Here is an 18,584-nt window from a genome sequence, read left to right as displayed (position 1 = left end):
TTTTCTTTGTATTTAATTTTTGATAGTTTGATTAATATGTGTCTTGGCATGTTTCTCCTTGGATTTATCCTGTATGGGACTCTCTGTGCTTCCTGGACTTGATTGACTATTTCCTTTCCCATATTAGGGAAGTTTACAACTATAATCTCTTCAAATATTTTCTCAGTCCCTTTCTTTCGTTCTTCTTTTTCTGGTAACCCTATAATTCGAATGTTGGTGCGTTTAATGTTGTCCCAGAGGACTCTGAGGCTGTCCTCAATTCTTTTCATTCCATTTTCTTTATTCTGCTCTATGGTAGTTATTTCCAGTATCTTATCTTCCAGGTCACTTATCCGTTCTTCTGCCTCAGTTATTCTGCTACTGATTCCTTCTAGAGAATTTTAAATTTCATTTATTGTGTTTTTCATCATTGTTTGTTTGCTCTTTAGTTCTTCTAGGTCCTAGTTAAACATTTCTTGTATTTTCTCCCTTCTATTTCCAAGATTTTGGATCATCTTTACTATCATTACTCTGAATTCTTTTTCAGGTAGACTGCCTATTTCCTTCTCATTTGTTTGGTCTTGTGAGTTTTTACCTTGCTCCTTCATCTGCTGTGTGTTTCTCTGTCTTCTCATTTTGCTTAACTTACTGTGTTTGGGGTCTCCTTTTTGCAGTCTGCAGGTTCATAGTTCCTGTTGTTTTTGGTGTCTACCCCCAGTGGCTAAGGTTGGTTCAGTGGGTTGTGTAGGCTTCCTGTTGGAGGGGACTGGTGCCTGTGTTTTGGTGGATGAGGATGGATCTTGTCATTCTGGTGGGCAGGACCATGTCCGGTGTTGGGTTTTGGGATAACTGTGGCCTTATTATGATTTTAGGCAGTCTCTGTGCTAATGGGTGCGTTAGTGTTCCTGTCTTGCTAGTTATTTGGCATAGGGTGTCCAGCACTGGAGCATGCTGGTCTTTGAGTGGAGCTGGGTCTTAGCGTTGAGATGGAGATCTCTGGGAGAGGTTTTGCTGTTTTATATTACATGGAGCTGGTAGGTCTCTGGTGCTGAACTCAGCTCTCCCACCTCAGAGGCACAGGCCTGACACCTGGCTGGAGCAGCAAGACCCTGTCAGCCACATGGCTCAGAAGAAAATGGAGAAAAAAAGAAAGAAGAAAAGAATAAAATAAAATAAAATAAAGTTATTAAAATAAAAAATTTAAAAATTATTAAAAATTTAAAAATTAAAAAATAATTTTAAAAAAGAAAGAAAGAAAGATGAGAGCAACCAAACCAAAAAACAAATCCACTAATGATAACAAGCACTAAAAACTATACTAAAAAAAAAAAAAAGAAAAAAAAACTGGACAGATAGAACCTGAGGATAAATGGTATAATCAAAGCTATACAGACAAAATCACACAAAGAAGCATACATATACACACTCACAAAAAGAGAGAAAAGAAAAAAATATATATATCTCTATATAAAAAAAAAGGAAGAGAGCAACCAAATGAATAAACAGATCTACCAAGGATAATAAACTCTAAATACTAAACTAAGATAAACATAAAACCAGAAATAAATTGGGTGCAGAAAGCAAACCCCAAGTCTACAGTTGCTCCCAAAGTCCACCGCCTCAATTTGGGATGCTTCGTTGTCTATTCAGGCATTCCAGAGATGCAGGGTACATCAAGTTGATTGTGGAGATTTAATCCGCTGCTCCTGAGGCTGCTGGGAGAGATTTCCCTAAAAAAAAAGAAAAAAAAAACTGGACAGATAGAACCTGAGGATAAATGGTATAATCAAAGCTATACAGACAAAATCACACAAAGAAGCATACATATACACACTCACAAAAAGAGAGAAAAGAAAAAAATATATATATCTCTATATAAAAAAAAAGGAAGAGAGCAACCAAATGAATAAACAGATCTACCAAGGATAATAAACTCTAAATACTAAACTAAGATAAACATAAAACCAGAAATAAATTGGGTGCAGAAAGCAAACCCCAAGTCTACAGTTGCTCCCAAAGTCCACCGCCTCAATTTGGGATGCTTCGTTGTCTATTCAGGCATTCCAGAGATGCAGGGTACATCAAGTTGATTGTGGAGATTTAATCCGCTGCTCCTGAGGCTGCTGGGAGAGATTTCCCTTTCTCTTCTTTGTTCTCACAGCTCTTGGGGTTCAGCTTTGGATGTGGCCTCGCTTCTGCATGTAGGTCACCTGAGGGCATCTGTTTGTTGCTCAGATAGGACAGGGTTAAAGAAGCAGCTGATTTGGGGGCTCTGGCTCACTCAGGCCGGGGGGAGGGACTGGCACAGATGCGGGGCGAGCCTGCGGTGGCAGAGGCCGGCGTGACATTGCACCAGCCTGAGGCATGCCATGTGTTCTCCCGGGGAAGTTGTCCCTGGATCATGGGACCCTGGCAGGGGCGGGCTGCACAGGCTCCCAGGAGGGGAGGTGTGGATAGTGACCTGTGCTCGCACACAGGCTTCTTGGTGGCGGCAGCAGCAGCTTTAGTGTCTCATGCTCGTCTCTGGTGTCCGCGCTGAGAGCCGTGGCTCGCGCCAGTCTCAGGAGCTCGTTTAGGAGGTGCTCTCAATCCCCTCTCCTCGCACACCCCAAAACAATGATCTCTTGCCTCTTAGGCAGGTCCAGACTTTTTCCTGGACTCCCTTCCAGCTCGCTGTGGTGCACTAGCCCCCTCCAGGCTGTGTTCACGCTGCCAACCCCAGTCCTCTCCCTGCGATCTGACCTCCGAAGCCTGAGCCTCAGCTCCCAGCCTCCACCCGTCCCGGCGGGTGAACAGACAAGCCTCTCGGGCTGGTGAGTGCTGGTTGGCACCGATCCTCTGTGCTGGAATCTGTCCACTTTGTTCCTGCACCCCTGTGGCTGTGCTCTCCTCCGCGGCTCTGAAGCTTCCCCCTCTTCCACCTGCAGTCTCTGCCCGCGAAGGGGCTTCTAGTGTGTGGAAACCTTTCCTCCTCAGCCCCCAGCCTCCACCCGTCCCGGCGGGTGAACAGACAAGCCTCTCGGGCTGGTGAGTGCTGGTTGGCACCGATCCTCTGTGCTGGAATCTGTCCACTTTGTTCCTGCACCCCTGTGGCTGTGCTCTCCTCCGCGGCTCTGAAGCTTCCCCCTCTTCCACCTGCAGTCTCTGCCCGCGAAGGGGCTTCTAGTGTGTGGAAACCTTTCCTCCTTCATGGCTCTCTCCCACTGGTGCAGGTCCCATCCCTATTCTTTTGTCTGTGTTTATTCTTTTTTCTTTTGCCCTACCCAGGTATGTGGGGAGTTTCTTGCCTTTTGAGAGGTCTGAGCTCTTCTGCCAGCATTCAGTAGGTGTTCTGTAGGAGTTGTTCCACATGTAGATGTATTTCTGATGTATTTGTGGGGAGGAAGGTGATCTCCACATGTTACTCCTCTGCCATCATGAAGGTCTCGACCTTCTGTTTGTTCTTTAAACAACATTTTTCAATGACGTGAGGCAGAAGGGAGGCTCTCAGGGAGTCATCGATGTTCTGGAGAGATTGTTACTGATCTACTCTAAATACTAGCCTAATAAGGGAATCCCACCCATGACCTGTGATCTGGATGCTCTCTGTTCTGCAGCACTGGCTCGGGGAAAGTCCCCCCCAGCTTCTTGTTCCCAAAGCTGATCCCAACCACACCCCAGAATTCTGGGCGCAGTGTGCCTAGACGTGGGTGCTGTATGAGCAGCGTGAGGCAAGCCAGGCAGAAGGTCTGGACTGAACGTGGACCACCAAACCAGCAGCCCTCGACCTGGGAGGGACCTGGGCTCTGGGGGCAGAAAAGAAGCTGAGCAGTTCAGCGAGGCTGTGATTGTGTTGAGGATGGTCCCCACCTGGGATGTATGAAACCAGAGCAGCAAGGAGAGGGAGCAGAGCAAGAGGGGAAACCAGAATGCTTGAGGGGTCATTTGAAGCCACAATTCCACAGAGTAACCTTCTGTTGCATGCTCCTTGTGTGTGTGTGTGTGTGTGTGTGTGTGTGTGTGTGTGTGTGTGTGTGTGTGTGTGTTACGTGGGCCTCTCACTGTTGTGGCCTCTCCCGTTGCGGAGCACAGGCTCCAGACGTGCAGGCTCAGCGGCCATGGGTCACGGGCCCAGCCTCTCCGTGGCATGTGGGATCTTCCGGGACCGGGGCACGAACCCGTGTCCCCTGCATCGGCAGGCAGACTCTCAACCACTGCGCCACCAGGGAAGCCCTGTTGCATGCTCTTGAAGTGTTGATCAGGAGAGTGGTTAACCAAGACAGGAAGAATAATGAGATCTGTGACATGGCTGTGAGTTTCCAAGAGGCAGTGTGAACAGTTCCCAGGGATTTGGAGTACCCCAGAGCATTGTAAAGTAGAATCTGTGGTCCCTAAGGAGGGATTAATAGCCCATCACTGCAGCTATGGAAGTCTCTGAGGCTGGCAGGCAGCAGTGTTACCCCAGTTTACCAAACCTTAACAATTATACACCTTTCTTGGAGATAAGCAAAGATTTCAGATACTCACTGTCTATAACTTATGTATACAGCACAGAGTAAATCGAGCCAGATATTAAAATTATGAATATATGATAAAAACTGCACATCTATGAGCTCACAGATACTACGTGTGGTTTGTTTTTATGATTTTCACTGTCCCAATTTTTCTAAGACCATCTGGAAATCAAATAATCCATTTAAGTGAATAAAAATGCCCATTTAATAAACACTAAGGAAACACTTTCAACTGAACTAGCAAGAAGTAAGAGCATGGGGGAAGACATACATACAGGGTTTTATTTCTTAAGAGAATGCCTGAGTGGAAAATAACCTATTCTACACAAATTTAATTCTGTTGTGAAAGATTGAGACTATTGCCAAATGCATTTCAGTTCTCTGTTCTTGCCCAATAGTAGATATCTGAGGATCCAGAAGCCAAAAGTGTAACCCAGAACAGTTCTTGAAATTACCTTTGTGAATAAAAACAAAAGTTCAAAAAGTCAAAAGAGCTGGCTGGAGCTCAGAGAAGAGAGAACAAATGTAGCAGCAAAAGAAAAAAAAAGAAGGAAGGAAGGAAGGAAAGAAAGAAAGAGAGAGAGAAAGAGAGAGAGAGGGAGAAAGAAAGAAAGAAAGGAAGGAAGGAAGGAAGGAAAGCATTTAAGCAATCTTAATGTGTTTTTGTGTCTTGTGAGGACCAGGAGAGCAGTAGAGAATGGGGGTGGGGGACTGAAAGGTCCCTGGCGTCAGATACGCCTCATTTACCAGCATCACTTATGTCCCTACAACTGCGTTCAGCTTAGTACAACTTTGCCACTTTTAAGGTACACTGAAACCATCACTTTAATCACTGCATTTGCTTCTTGAAAGGCCCTTGCAATTCTGGATTTGCTGTCAGTGAAGCATGAACCTATCCACCTACATCCACTGTGCTGATGTACAATGAAACAATCATATTTATATTCTTAGGAGTCTGCATCTCCGTTTGGCTACGAGAGAGTGAGCCAACTTAACAATGATCCTGCATAAAGTGATCTAATATTACACAAACATCTGAATACAACTCGGCAGTTGTTTGCAATGAACAAACTGAATTCCAGAAATTATTAACTTAGACAAAGTCAAAAAGAGAGCTGAAAAGGAGAGTTGTTCTTCCATTGGTATAGAGTTTCCATTTTGCAAGATGAACAAGTTCTGGAGATCTGTTGCACAGGTGAATACATTACGCTACTGAACTGTATACTTAAAAATGGTTAAGATGGTCAATTTTATGTTATATGTTTTCTACCACAGTAGAAAAAGTTATAAAATTTACTTTATTAAATAAATAAAAATAGAGTGCATTAATTCCCTGTCCTGCACCTGGCTACAATCACTGCATACTGCCCTAATTAAACTGAATTTCCTACGAGAAAGAGAAAGAGAGAGAGAGAGAGAGAGAGAGGGAGATTACTCTAACTTAAAGACCTGCTTTAAGACAAAAAAAAAAAAAAAAAAAAAAGACCTGCTTTAAATTCCAAGCAGAACAAATAAAGGGGAAAATTTAAGGTTGGAGACCCAAACTGGCTTGATTTCTTTGGAACAATCCACTATGCCAAGTTTACATGGCAATTCTAGGATTTTTACTTTATAAATCTTAATGGGGTAACCTTTCAGACAGGTCGTCCAAAGCTCAGGTGACCCTCCTGAAGCAGGCCATGACAGGGTGATGTCCATTCCTGACTTAAGGTAGACCCAGAATCACCTACCCCACTCCAGCCCTCCTCTGCCCAAGCTTCCTGCAGGGAGGAAGAGTCACGCATCCCACTGTTTCCTGGTTGCCTGATGGAATTACCGTGACTAGGTGTTTTATTTTGTTGTTAACTGGCTTACAGAATTTTTGGTTAACACATGAGTGGGCTCACAGTCCGGCCACAGGTAGTTTTCTATTCTAGTGCTTCTGTATTAGTTTGCTAAGGCTCCTGTAACAAAGTACCACATAATGGGTGGCTTAAAACAACAGAAATTCATTGTCTCACAGTTCTGGAGGCCAGAAGTCTGAAAGCAAGGTGTGGGCTGTGGGTGCTTCGGAGGGCTCCCATGGGAATCTGTTCCAGGCCTCTCTCCTAGTAGCTTGTAGATGCTACTATTGCATCACTTCAATCCTCCATCTCCACATGGCCTTCTCCCCAGGTCTCTGTCTCTACATGGCCTTCTTCTTATAAGGTCACATGGGATAAGGAGCCTGCTCTACTCCAGTATGACCTCATCTTAACTAATGATATCTGCAATGACCCTACTGCCAAATAAGGGGACATTTTGTGATAAAGGGAGTTGGGACTTCAACATATCATTTTGGGGGAGACACAATTCAACCTACTACAGCTTCTCAAAAGGTGAACCCTAGACCAGCAGCACCGGCATCACCTGGGAATTTGTTTAAAATGTAAATTCTTGGCCCTTACCCTAGACATACTGATTCAGAAACTCTGGAAGTGCAGCCAAATAATGTGTATTTTAACAAGCCTTCAGGAGATTCTGAAGCACGCTAAAGTTTGAGAACCACTGTTAAACCATACTGGACATTTAAAAAATCATTTTGTAATGCTAAGTGTGTATCTTCCCTTTCCAACAGAATTGCTAGCCTTTTGGGGCTGTCTCTGACTGTATTTATCACATGCTGCTAATACTTATTGCTTACATAAAACAGGCGAGAATCTGGAGTTCTGTGAAGGCCACATGTGACCTTCAGGAAGGTTTTATTTTGTCTGCTCATGAATACTATGAACTAACTGCCCAAATTAAAAACCTAGATACCAGACTTTTATTGAAAAAGATTGCAGGATCTGGCAACACTGGATCCAAAATCCCACATGGCAACAATCAACTCAAGAGTGGCTGAGGGTTCAGTTAGCCACAGTCCACACCATTCCCTGATGCCTCCCTGATTCTGAGGCTTTGTGTAGACCAACCCCACTCATTTACATCACCTGTCCAGCCCCTAAAGGCATTTGGGTTTGACCCATGTCTGGGCAGAGGGAACCTAAATTATCCACAGCTTGAAATACTTAGCTGTTTCTGAGCAGCAAGTTTAGGAACAGAATTCTAGAAGCCAGTGTCTCTGATTAGCACTGACTTCGTTTGGCTTCACTTTTCACCAGGTAACAGGGCAAGTTATGAAATGACTCAAGCACTGAAGATCAAAGTTTTGTAGTGGCTTGCCCATGTGACAATGCACGGGTGAGCTGTAACAGAACGAAGAGATTTTTGTATGACTTCATTATGGAACAATGGGATGTGGAGGACATGGAATTGTGATTTTGAGACAGCAGGTTTGCCTCCTTCGTGTATATGCTCTGCTGAGCTGCAATAGCAGATAAGGTGTGGATTCTTTTCCAGAGAAGCATGTGGGGGAAATATCGTTCTTAAAAACTACTTTTAGGGCTTACAGAAATTTTAACTCAAATCCTGGAGTAGGATTTGACAACTGTGCCTTTAACACAGACAGCAAGTAGCTTCTGTACAAAGGACGGAAAGATATCATTCCTGTATCTCGCCCAGATCATTGTGGGCAGCTCATGAAATAGTGCATGGAGTGGCAGTTTAGGGTCTCTGTCTCAGTAGTAAGGACAGGGCCAGATGTGGGAGTGAGAATTCACACATCCACGTGGAAACAGGCTTCAATGAGGGAAGTTTCAACAAGGGAGCAAGCTTCATTAGTAAGCCTGAACGAAGCTCTATTGCCGTGGAGTTCATCCCAAAGCAATAAATAAAAAAAATATATCCACTTAAAGATTACTGAACCAGAGGATACAGACAAGGGGCCACTATTAGGTCATAGGGCTATATTCTGACAAATTCTTACATTTTATTCTCTCCTTAACCACCACTGTATCCCAGCATTCTTAAGAAAGGAAAGAAGAGATGGAATATGTCACTGATGACTAAATCTTCCTTTAAAGCTGTTAGAATTTACAACAACAATAATTTTCTCAAAGGCAAAGATGACTCTTTCTCCTGGGCAGACCTAATATTTTGAATAGTCTATTAAAAATTAAAACACCTCTTCATGGCAAAGTAAATATAGATATAAAATGGGACAGACTTGTGATGTGAAAACAAGGGTGCATTTTCCCTCCTTAGCCTTTGGTACCACTGTATTAGTCAGGGTTCTCCAGAGAAACAGAACCAAAAGGATGTACAGATATAAAGAGAGAAAGAGAGTTATTTTAAGAAACTGGTTCATGCAATCATGGAGGCTGACAAGTCCCAAGACCTGCAAGGGGAGTCCACTGAACCCAGCTGGTGACCCAGGAGGGTCAATGTATCAGTTTCAGTCTGAAGACAGGAAAAAGCCAATGTCCCTGCTTGAAGGCCGTCAGGTAGGGGGAATTCCCTTTTATTCAGGGTAAGGTGAGCTTTTATGTTCCATTTGGGACCTCAACTGATTAGATGAGGCCCACCCCCCACTGGGGAGGGCAATCTTCTTTACTCAGTCTACGATTCAAATGTTAACCTCATCCAGAAACACCCTCAAGACACAACCCAGAATAATGTTTAACCAAACGTTGGGACACCCTGTGGCACAGTCAATTGACATATAAAAGTAACCATCACTACTCCCCACATGCCCGGTGGGTGAAAAGGCTAGGACAATCAGCTCACAGGGAATACTGGAATCTGTAAGGAGCACATACCCAGGGAAGACAAACATGCATCTGACCCTGTGGGGAAGGGGCCATCTTCTAAGACTCCTCCTGCTCCTTCCACCTAACAGCTGCTCTTTGTGAGCTCATTCAACTTTTATTCAAGTTCTCCACATAATGAACTATGAAAGCTGTGTGCCACTATCCACCTAACAGAATGGCTACAATTAGAAACAAATATTGACAATACAAAGGGCTGGCTGATGGAGCAACTGGAACACTCATTCATTGCTGGAAGGGCTGTAAAATGGTGAAGCCACTTGAGAACACAGTTTGGCAACTGCTTGTAGAGTTAGATGTACACTTACCATATGACCCAGCAAACCCACTCAGTGGTATTTACCCCAAAGAAATGAAAACTTATGTTCACACACAAGTCTGTATGTGACTGTTTATGGTAGCTGTATGCATGATCACCAAATATTAGAAACAACCCAAATGTCCTTCAATGGGTGAACAGATAAACAAACACCACACAATGGAATACTATTCAGCAATAAAAAGGAGCAAACGACTCATGCACAAATCTCAAAAGCATTATGTTGAGTGAAAGAAGTCGGTCTCAGAAGATTGAATACTTTACGATTCTACTTATATAATTTTTGAAAAGATAAAACTACAGTGATAGAGAATGGCTCAGTGATTGTCAGAGGGTAGAGGGAAGAAGGGGGGTGTGACTAGAAGGGGAGAGTACGAGGGAGTTTTTGAGGCAATGCGACTATTCTGAATCCTGATTTGGGTGGTGGTTACACAAATCTATACATGTGTCAACTTTCATAGAATTACACAACCCTCCCCCAACATCAAATTTACTATATAGGGCTTCCCTGGTGGCGCAGTGGTTGCGCGTCCGCCTGCCGATGCAGGGGAACCGGGTTCGCGACCCGGTCCGGGAAGATCCCACATGCCGCGGGCCGGCTGGGCCCGTGAGCCATGGCCGCTGAGCCTGCGCGTACGGAACCTGTGCTCGGCAACGGGAGAGGCCGCAGCAGAGGGAGGCCCGCATACCACACAAAAAAAACAAAAAACAAAAAAACAAACAAACAAACAAAATTTACTATATAATAATTTTTTAAAAATTTAAATAAAGTGGTAAAAAAACCCTGTATGTTATCCATTTTATGCACAGGATAAATGCACCTAGTGGAAAATACCTATGAACTGGGAGTCAGTCAACAGAAACTGAATCCAGAATATACACACGCAGGTGGCAGTAACTCCCCGGCATCATTTGTACATTCTGATATACAAAGGGAGCAAATTATATTCTTGACTTATTACGCATGACCTGGTAATTCTCTGAAAACACAAAACAGTTGTGATCTACATAATTTCTTTCCCAGGAACTTTGCATTCATGGTCTCTGACAACAGCCTTAAGGGAGGAAATTTAGGCTTAGAGATAGATGGTAAAGGATTTGCCCTGGATTTTGATCTTGGTTCTGTCTGGTTTCCAAGTCACCATATAAAGCCATAGCAAGGATTACACTCTGATTCCTGTCTTTTCTCTGCTGAACCCTGAGCAGGCCCCTTAATCCTCTGTGCTCTTAAAACCCTGCTCTTCCTTTAAAACAGTGGTTCTCAAGGAGGGGGTGGGGGGATGGGGAGGCGGGTAGGGGGAGAAAAGAATCTGCCCCCCCCCCATGTGGAAGTGTCTGGAGGCATTCTTAGTTGTGACAGCTAGGGAAGAGGATGCTATCTGGTGGGTAGAAGCCAGAGATGTTGCTAAACATCCTACAACACACAGGATGGCCCCCCGAACAAAGGATTATGCAGCCCAATATGTCACTAGTGCAGAGGTTGAGGACTTCCCAGAAACATGTATTAAACACATCCGTGAGCCAGACATGTTTACGTTCTCATCTCATTTATCTCCTCAAAACCCCTTTGAGGTAGGTATTATTGACCCCAATTTATAGTGAAGAAGGTTGTTGCTCAGACGCAGAAAGGAATGTGCCCAGATCCCAATGGTGGGACAAGAGGCAATGGGCATCCCAGGCCCTTGTGACTGCAAAGAGCAGGTCCCCATAGTGCGGTGCCCCCAAGGCTGGGCTCCCTCTGTATACCTACCTTCACTTCCATGTCCCCTGGTCTCAAAAATCACCTCTTAGCCCTAAGAGATCTGCACATAAGGGGGAGCTGCTGGGCTGGCAGAAGGACACATCTTAATTCGAGGCTCCAGGAAATGGGTGGTTCACTAAGAACCACCCAGGATTGCTCCATCCATCCCTCTCTCTGCCCTCAGGGTACTAATGTGTATCCTCCATCCAAGCAGCCCAGAGACACTCCCAGTTGCGTGTTCTTGGATGACTTCCTCTCCTCTCCTGCCAGCCCATGTTGCTGGACTCATCACCAGGAGTGGGGGCCTCAGGCAGAGGGCCAGGGACAGGGGGACGCGTCACAGAACATCACGCTACAGTTTCCCACAATAACATCCGATGGGCAGGGTGTGCCTGAGAAAATCAGCAAAACGCTTTAAAAACAAGTCCTATAATCACCCCTGAGTGATTCTGGTTCAGTTTTACCCTTTCATATGAGTGTGGACAGTTCCAACAGTTAAAAATGGAGTGTGGTAAGACAGAGGGAAGAGAATAGAGAAAGAAAGAGAAAAAGAGAAGTAGGAAAACAGAGGGAAGGCAGAGGAACAGCATGACAGGAGAGAAGAACATAAGCCTAAAGCTGAACATGAAACTCAAAACACAGACGACCTCATGACAAACGAGGAAGAGCCCCAAGATTGGGGACCCGCTTGCAAATCAAGTGGGACCACATCAATGGAAGCTGCTGCAGAAGTACTCCACATAACTGCAGCCAGCCTCACAGCGCACCACCCACTGCAGTTCTCGAACTTGGCAAAGCCAAGTCAATCCCTGACGAGGCTCCGGGGCTGGTCACTGCGCTGTCCAGCTGCCGGAGAGCCTGCAGCCCACCCTCCTCCCCACCCAGCCACAGCACTCACAGTTCCAGGATCAGGATGACATCCGTCTTGTTCTCATAAACCTCGTGCAGGGTGATGACGTTGGGGTGCTGGATCTCCTTCAGGATGCTGACCTCCCTCTCGATATCCTCACGGCTCACGCCCCGCCGGCTGGATTTGGTCCTCCTTTTCTTGATGAATTTGGCGGCATACTGTAGACCGGTGCTTTTCTCACGGCATTTCTTCACGACTGCAAACTGCCCACTGAAGAGAGAGGGCAGAAGAGGTCCCAGGTCATTTATACATTCCTTATTGTTCACTAAAACCCAGGTTTGGGCAAGGATGTGGCCCCATGCTGGTGGTGGCGGGGGGGAGGCGGCGGGGGGAGGACAACAGGATTACAAATAGGAACGTCCAAATTGTGGGAAATTAACAAATTCAACAGAGAAATTTCTTCTATATTTCAGTTCCATTAAGCCTGCCTCTTTATGAACATTGTTGCAAAGAACAAAAATTTATTTTCTTGGGCTTCCCTGGTGGTGCAGTGGTTGAGAATCTGCCTGCTAATGCAGGGGACACGGGTTCGAGCCCCGGTCTGGGAGGATCCCACATGCCGCGGAGCAACGAGGCCCGTGAGCCACCACTACTGAGCCTGCGCATCTGGAGCCTGTGCTCCGCAACGAGAGAGGCTGCGATAGTGAGAGGCCCGCGCACCGCGATGAAGAGTGGCCCCCGCTTGCCGCAACTAGAGAAAGTCCTCGCACAGAAACGAAGACCCAACACAGCAAAAATAGATAAATTAATTAATAAACTCCTACCACCCCCCAAAAATGTGTCTCTCCCAGATGTGTCCAGCCCACAGTGTCTAAAAAAAAAAAAAAAAAAAAAATTTATTTTCTTGAATTAAATTTTATTAATTGGTAATATGCCCCCGTTTCTCTGCTCTCCTCCTTCTCCCCCATTTCAGATTCAGGGACCACAGGAAGGAGCTCCCTCCTGTCTGACCTCATTTCCTTGTTCTTATCCTGTATGTCTAGGAAAACAAGGGATCGGGACCAACAGAAAAATATATAGGGCCCTGCCTTCAATGACATATTTCTAGCACCAATATTTGTCAATTGAAACACTCAAAACAACAACAAACAATACAGGTATACCTCATTTTATTGTGCTTCGCTTTATTGTGCTTCACAGATATTTTTACAATTTGAAGGTTTCTGGCAACCCAGTATTGAGCAAGTCTGTTGGCTCCATTTTTCCAACAGCATTTGCTCACTTTGTGTCTGTGTCACATTTTGGTAATTCTTGCAATATTTCAAACTTTTTGATTATTGTTATATTTGTTATAGTCATCTGTGATCAGTGACCTTTGATGTTACCCCTGAAAAAAGATAACAACTCACTGAAGGCTCAGATGATTGTTAGCATTTTTTGGCAATAACTTATTTTTTAACTAAGGTATCTACATTGTTTTGTTTTAGATAAAATGCTATTGCACACCTAGCAGACTAGAGTATAGTATAAACGTAACTTTTATATGCATTGGGAAACCAAAAAATGCCTGTGACTCACTTTATTGTAATATTTGCTGCATTGCCGTGGTCTGGAACTGAACCTGCGATGTCTGAGTCTGCCTGTGTATATTTTGTTCACACTTCAGGGACTGATAAGTCACAGGACCTAAGAAAGACCTTTTGGAGAATGTGAGACAAAGATTTTTTCTGAGACACTTTGACCCCCAAAAGCTGCTGCCAGTCATCTTGTGACCACTCTTGATCTAAAGCAGAGGCAAAGCTGGTAAAAGGAAAGAAACCAATAACACTGCAGTAACACTGTGGAGTGGCTGGATCAACCTTAGCCTGAAGTTATCTGCCTTTAGATTTATCAGCAACATAAGCCAATAAAATTCCCTTTGCCACTAAAACCAGTTTGATTTGGGTTTTTTATTTCTTGCAGAGGAAGGCATCCTAAATTCGACAGCAAGCAACCAGAGTCTCCTATCCACATATAAGAGAATACAATAACAGAGCTTGACACAAAATAGTAAAGTGACTATGTAAGCAGCTTGAGAAGCAAGTAGGCTACCCTGAAAGTAAGTGAAACACAATGGAAGGATGCTTCCTGTGTCAATGGTGGCACCTTCACTTCCTCCTTAACACCCTAGTGCCCAGGGCCCATCCACCCATCACAGGATCTGTATATTTCTTGGCACCTTCTGGGGAACTGCTATGTGGAGAATTATCACAGCTATTTCTAGCTAGCTTTATTCTCCTCACATGAAGACAAAAGGGAGATAGAAAAATCAAATTAAGGTTAATATTTTGATGTTAAAGAATCGATACTTTAAAACGTTACTCATTTACTTTGGCAGCGGGAGGCCAGTGAAGAAAAAATACATAATGAAGGATTATTTTTAGAGCAGTGTCAATTTTTTTGCATGACAGCTTATTAATACCATCTTTCCCCCTGCAGCAGGATAGCAGAGAAGCTGAAGAATAAATCACATCGGAACACTAGCACCTATTGCCCGTAAACTCACAACCTTAAAGAGTCATGGGATCTGTTATGACTTTATTACAACCATTTCCTGATTTCTTTGGGGAGTGAAGAACTGGGCTTTCTCTCTGGTGATGGGTGGGAGGTGAGCAGCAGAGATGGGGCTTAGGGAGGAAAGACGAAAAACAGCCTGAATACAAAACAAAGTTAGTTACTGCTTTACAGAGGCCAGTGAAGTGGTGCTTGTATCCCCTCTCCTCTCAAAGACAGTACCATGTCCCCACTGAGCGCTCTCAAGGGGCCCCAGGCCAGCCCAGGACCCCCAACCCATAGCAACCCATGCTTCCAGGAGCTGGGCCTTGCCCATATCTTGCAGTCACAGTCACTTGTCTCGGGGGCTGTAAAGGCAGACTCAAGGCAAACTCAGTGGTTTGAATCACACTGCTTTAAAAAACAAAAGCAAAGAGCTGAATGCAAGCCTAAACTCAAAGACTATCCCGAATGTGTTTTCACTACCAAATGTTCCATGCTGACCTTTATTTTTTTTTTTTTAAGATTTGGACATTCTTTTTTTTTTTAAGCTAACCTTTAAAAAATAATTATTTATTTATGGCTGCATTGGGTCTTCATTGCTGTGCGCAGGCTTTCTCTAGTTGCGGCGAGAGGGGGCTACTCTTCATTGACATGTGCGGGCTTCTTGCGGTGGCTTCTCCTGTTGCGGAGCATGGGCTCTAGGCGCCCGGGCTCAGCAGTTGTGGCTCGCGGGCTCTAGAGCGCAGGATCAGTAGTTGTGGCCCACGGGCTTAGTTGCTCCGCGGCATGTGGGATCTTCCCGGACCAGGGCTCGAACCTGTGTCTCCTGCATTGGCAGGCGGATTCTTAACCACTGCTCCACCAGGGAAGTCCCCAAAACTGGAGTTATTGTCATTAGCTCACGGTTGCTCAAATCTCAAAGCGCTGCAGTATTACCCCCAAAATGTCACCTCTCAGGACTGCCTGGGGGAAGAGAGCCCTAAAAGGAAAAGCAACACAAAACACACACACAGCAGGGTGATACTCTGTTAAAGTATGTAAAACTGCTGCTAAATCTGGAGGCTGGCTCCAGCCTTCCAACACAGCCTCCCGTCCCCCTTCTTCTCACTGCCCCACCCCGAGGGAGAGGAGCTGCTCAGGACTCCTGCTCCCTGAAGCTGGCTGCACTCAGCACCTGGGACGAGGATGGAGTCCCAGCTGAGCCACATGCAAGGCCCACGGGGCTTGGTGTGACTCGGTGATGCTCGTCGGGCATTTCCACAGGGCCACCTCCTCAGGCAACCAGCAGGCTGAGGACAGACTCCTCGGAGAAGACATTCTTCTCTAACACAGTGATTTGCTTTGCAAGGCCTAATTCCAGTTGGGCTGTTGGTTAACTGCTGCTGCCATTCTTCCCTGCCTGGGCGCCTGGCCCCCGTCTCCCTCGCGCCCACATTCGACCCTGGATTTGGCCACATTGGGGGAAAGTCCTCTTCTCCAACCCCCCCCGCAACCAATTGAAAAGACAATTTGCTTGGGATTTTTGTGGCAAGGGCTTTTAAATTGTGGGCTCCCAGAGCAACATCCTGATCCAGCTTCCAGGGTGAGCTCTGGGCAGGAGGAGAGTAAGCACACACAGAGAAGCCAGGCCACCACTGCTGCCCACTTGGGGGACTGCTTGTCGCTCCAGCCCCCCTCCCGTGACAAACACACGAGGCTCCTCAGTGAATGATGCCCACACAGGCTGTGGTGACGGTTCCGTGGATGGGGAATGTACCTTCCTGACTAGAAAACAAAAACTCACTGTATATTATCATTTAAACTTGACGAAACAGAGTACAGGCTATCCTCATTTTTTGTGGGATCCATATTTGTGAATTCACTTACTCCCTAAAATTTATTTTTAACCTAAAAAATCAATACTCGCAGTACTTTTGTGGTCATTTGTGGATTTGAATAGTCAGATGCGCATGTTCCCAGCTGAGCTCGGTCAAGGCCACACTCTGCCTTCCTTTTTCAGCTCTCACACTGTAAACAGTGTCCACTTTACTGTCTGTTTAGTGCCATGGTTTTTTGTTTTGTTTTGTTGTTTGTTTTGGGTTTTTTTAAAAATTGCATTTTGTGTTTTTTGTTTGTGATTTCGCTATTTAAAATGGCCCCTAAGCATGGCATTGAAGTGCTGTCCAGAAGCACGGACGCTATGGTGCACCTTACAGAGAAAACGTGTGCTAGATAAACGGTGTTGGCTGTGAGTTCAATGTTAGCGAATCAACGATATATATTAAATAAGGTGCCTTTAAACAGAAACACACATCAAACAAGGTTATACATTGATCTGTTGATGAAAATGTGACCAGAGGCTCACTGGTACCTAACCCTGTATGCCCTCCAGAACCAATGGCTCAGTATCCATTAATTCAGTGTTTGTGGTGAATTTATAGAACATACCACAATGAGAATTAACTGTGTGTCATTTTAAAAAACTCTACTAACATTCCGTCATTTAATAACTGACAGTTTGCTGCACTAGGTACAGACAGCCACACTCATTTTAAAATGAAAACTTTCACTTCAATGTAATAAACATTTATTAACCTCTACTGGTCAGATGAGTATAAAAAGAAGGAGACCCACCCCTGCATTAAAGAATTACCTATTTTAAAAAATGTGTTTTATACATAATCACAAATTTTATTAAAAAGAGAAAAACTTAGAGGGCAGACAGCAGAAGCAAGAAAAACTATAATCCTGCAGCCTGTGGAACAAAAACCACATTCACAGAAATATAGGCAAGGTGGAAAGGCAGAGGGCTATGTACCAGATGAAGAAACAAGATAAAACCCCAGAAAAACAACTAAATGAAATGGAGATAGGCAATCTTCCAGAAAAAGAATTCAGAATAATGATAGTGAAGATGATCCAGGACCTCGGAAAAAGAATGGAGGCAAAGATCGAGAAGATGCAAGAAGTGTTTAACAAAAATCTAGAAGAATTAAAGAACAAACAGAGATGAACAATACAATAACTGAAATGAAAAATACACTAGAAGGAATCAATAGCAAAATAACTGAGGCAGAAGAACGGATAAGTGACCTGGAGGACAGAATTGTGGAATTCTGTGACGCGGAACAGAATAAAGAAAAAAGAATGAAAAGAAATGAAGACAGACTAAGAGACCTCTGGGACAACATTAAGCGCAACAACGTTCGCATTATAGAGGTCCCAGAAGGAGAAGAGAGAGAGAAAGGACCCAAGAAAATATTTGAAGACATATAGTAGAAAACTTCCCTAACATGGGAAAGGAAATAGCCACCCAGGTCTGGGAAGCACAGAGAGTCCCAGGCAAGATAAACCCAAGGAGAAACACACCGAGACACATAGCAATCAAATTGGCAAAAATTAAAGACAAAGAAAAATTATCGAAAGCAGCAAGGGAAAAACGACAAAAAACATACAAGGGAAGTCGCATAAGGTTAGGACAGAATTGTGGAATTCTGTGACGCGGAACAGAATAAAGAAAAAAGAATGAAAAGAAATGAAGACAGACTAAGAGACCTCTGGGACAACATTAAGCGCAACAACGTTCGCATTATAGAGGTCCCAGAAGGAGAAGAGAGAGAGAAAGGACCCAAGAAAATATTTGAAGACATATAGTAGAAAACTTCCCTAACATGGGAAAGGAAATAGCCACCCAGGTCTGGGAAGCACAGAGAGTCCCAGGCAAGATAAACCCAAGGAGAAACACACCGAGACACATAGCAATCAAATTGGCAAAAATTAAAGACAAAGAAAAATTATCGAAAGCAGCAAGGGAAAAACGACAAAAAACATACAAGGGAAGTCGCATAAGGTTAACAGCTGATTTCTCAGCAGACACTCTACAAGCCAGAAGGGACTGGCATGATATACTTAAAGTGATGAAAGGGAAGAAACTACAACCGAGATTACTCTACCCGGCAAGGATCTCATTCAGATTCAGCGGAGAAATCAAAAGCTTTACAGACAAGCAAAAGCTAAGAGA

At 44.5% G+C, this 18,584-nt stretch overlaps 1 protein-coding gene across 1 annotated transcript in view; it reads right to left on the bottom strand.

The window, feature by feature from the left end:
• DAPK1 (death associated protein kinase 1) overlaps positions 1-18,584 on the bottom strand; it is a 218,518-nt gene that overhangs the window by 99,100 nt on the left and 100,834 nt on the right. Inside the window, exon 3 of the mRNA XM_024132927.2 lies at positions 12,098-12,319. Within this exon, the coding sequence (XP_023988695.1) occupies positions 12,098-12,319 (222 nt within the window). The remainder of the gene's footprint in view (positions 1-12,097; positions 12,320-18,584) is intronic.

This window comes from Physeter macrocephalus, chromosome 9 (assembly GCF_002837175.3).
Source record: "Physeter macrocephalus isolate SW-GA chromosome 9, ASM283717v5, whole genome shotgun sequence".
NCBI classification, from domain to species: Eukaryota; Metazoa; Chordata; class Mammalia; order Artiodactyla; family Physeteridae; genus Physeter; species Physeter macrocephalus.
This window is presented reverse-complemented; position numbering and strand designations above follow the sequence as displayed.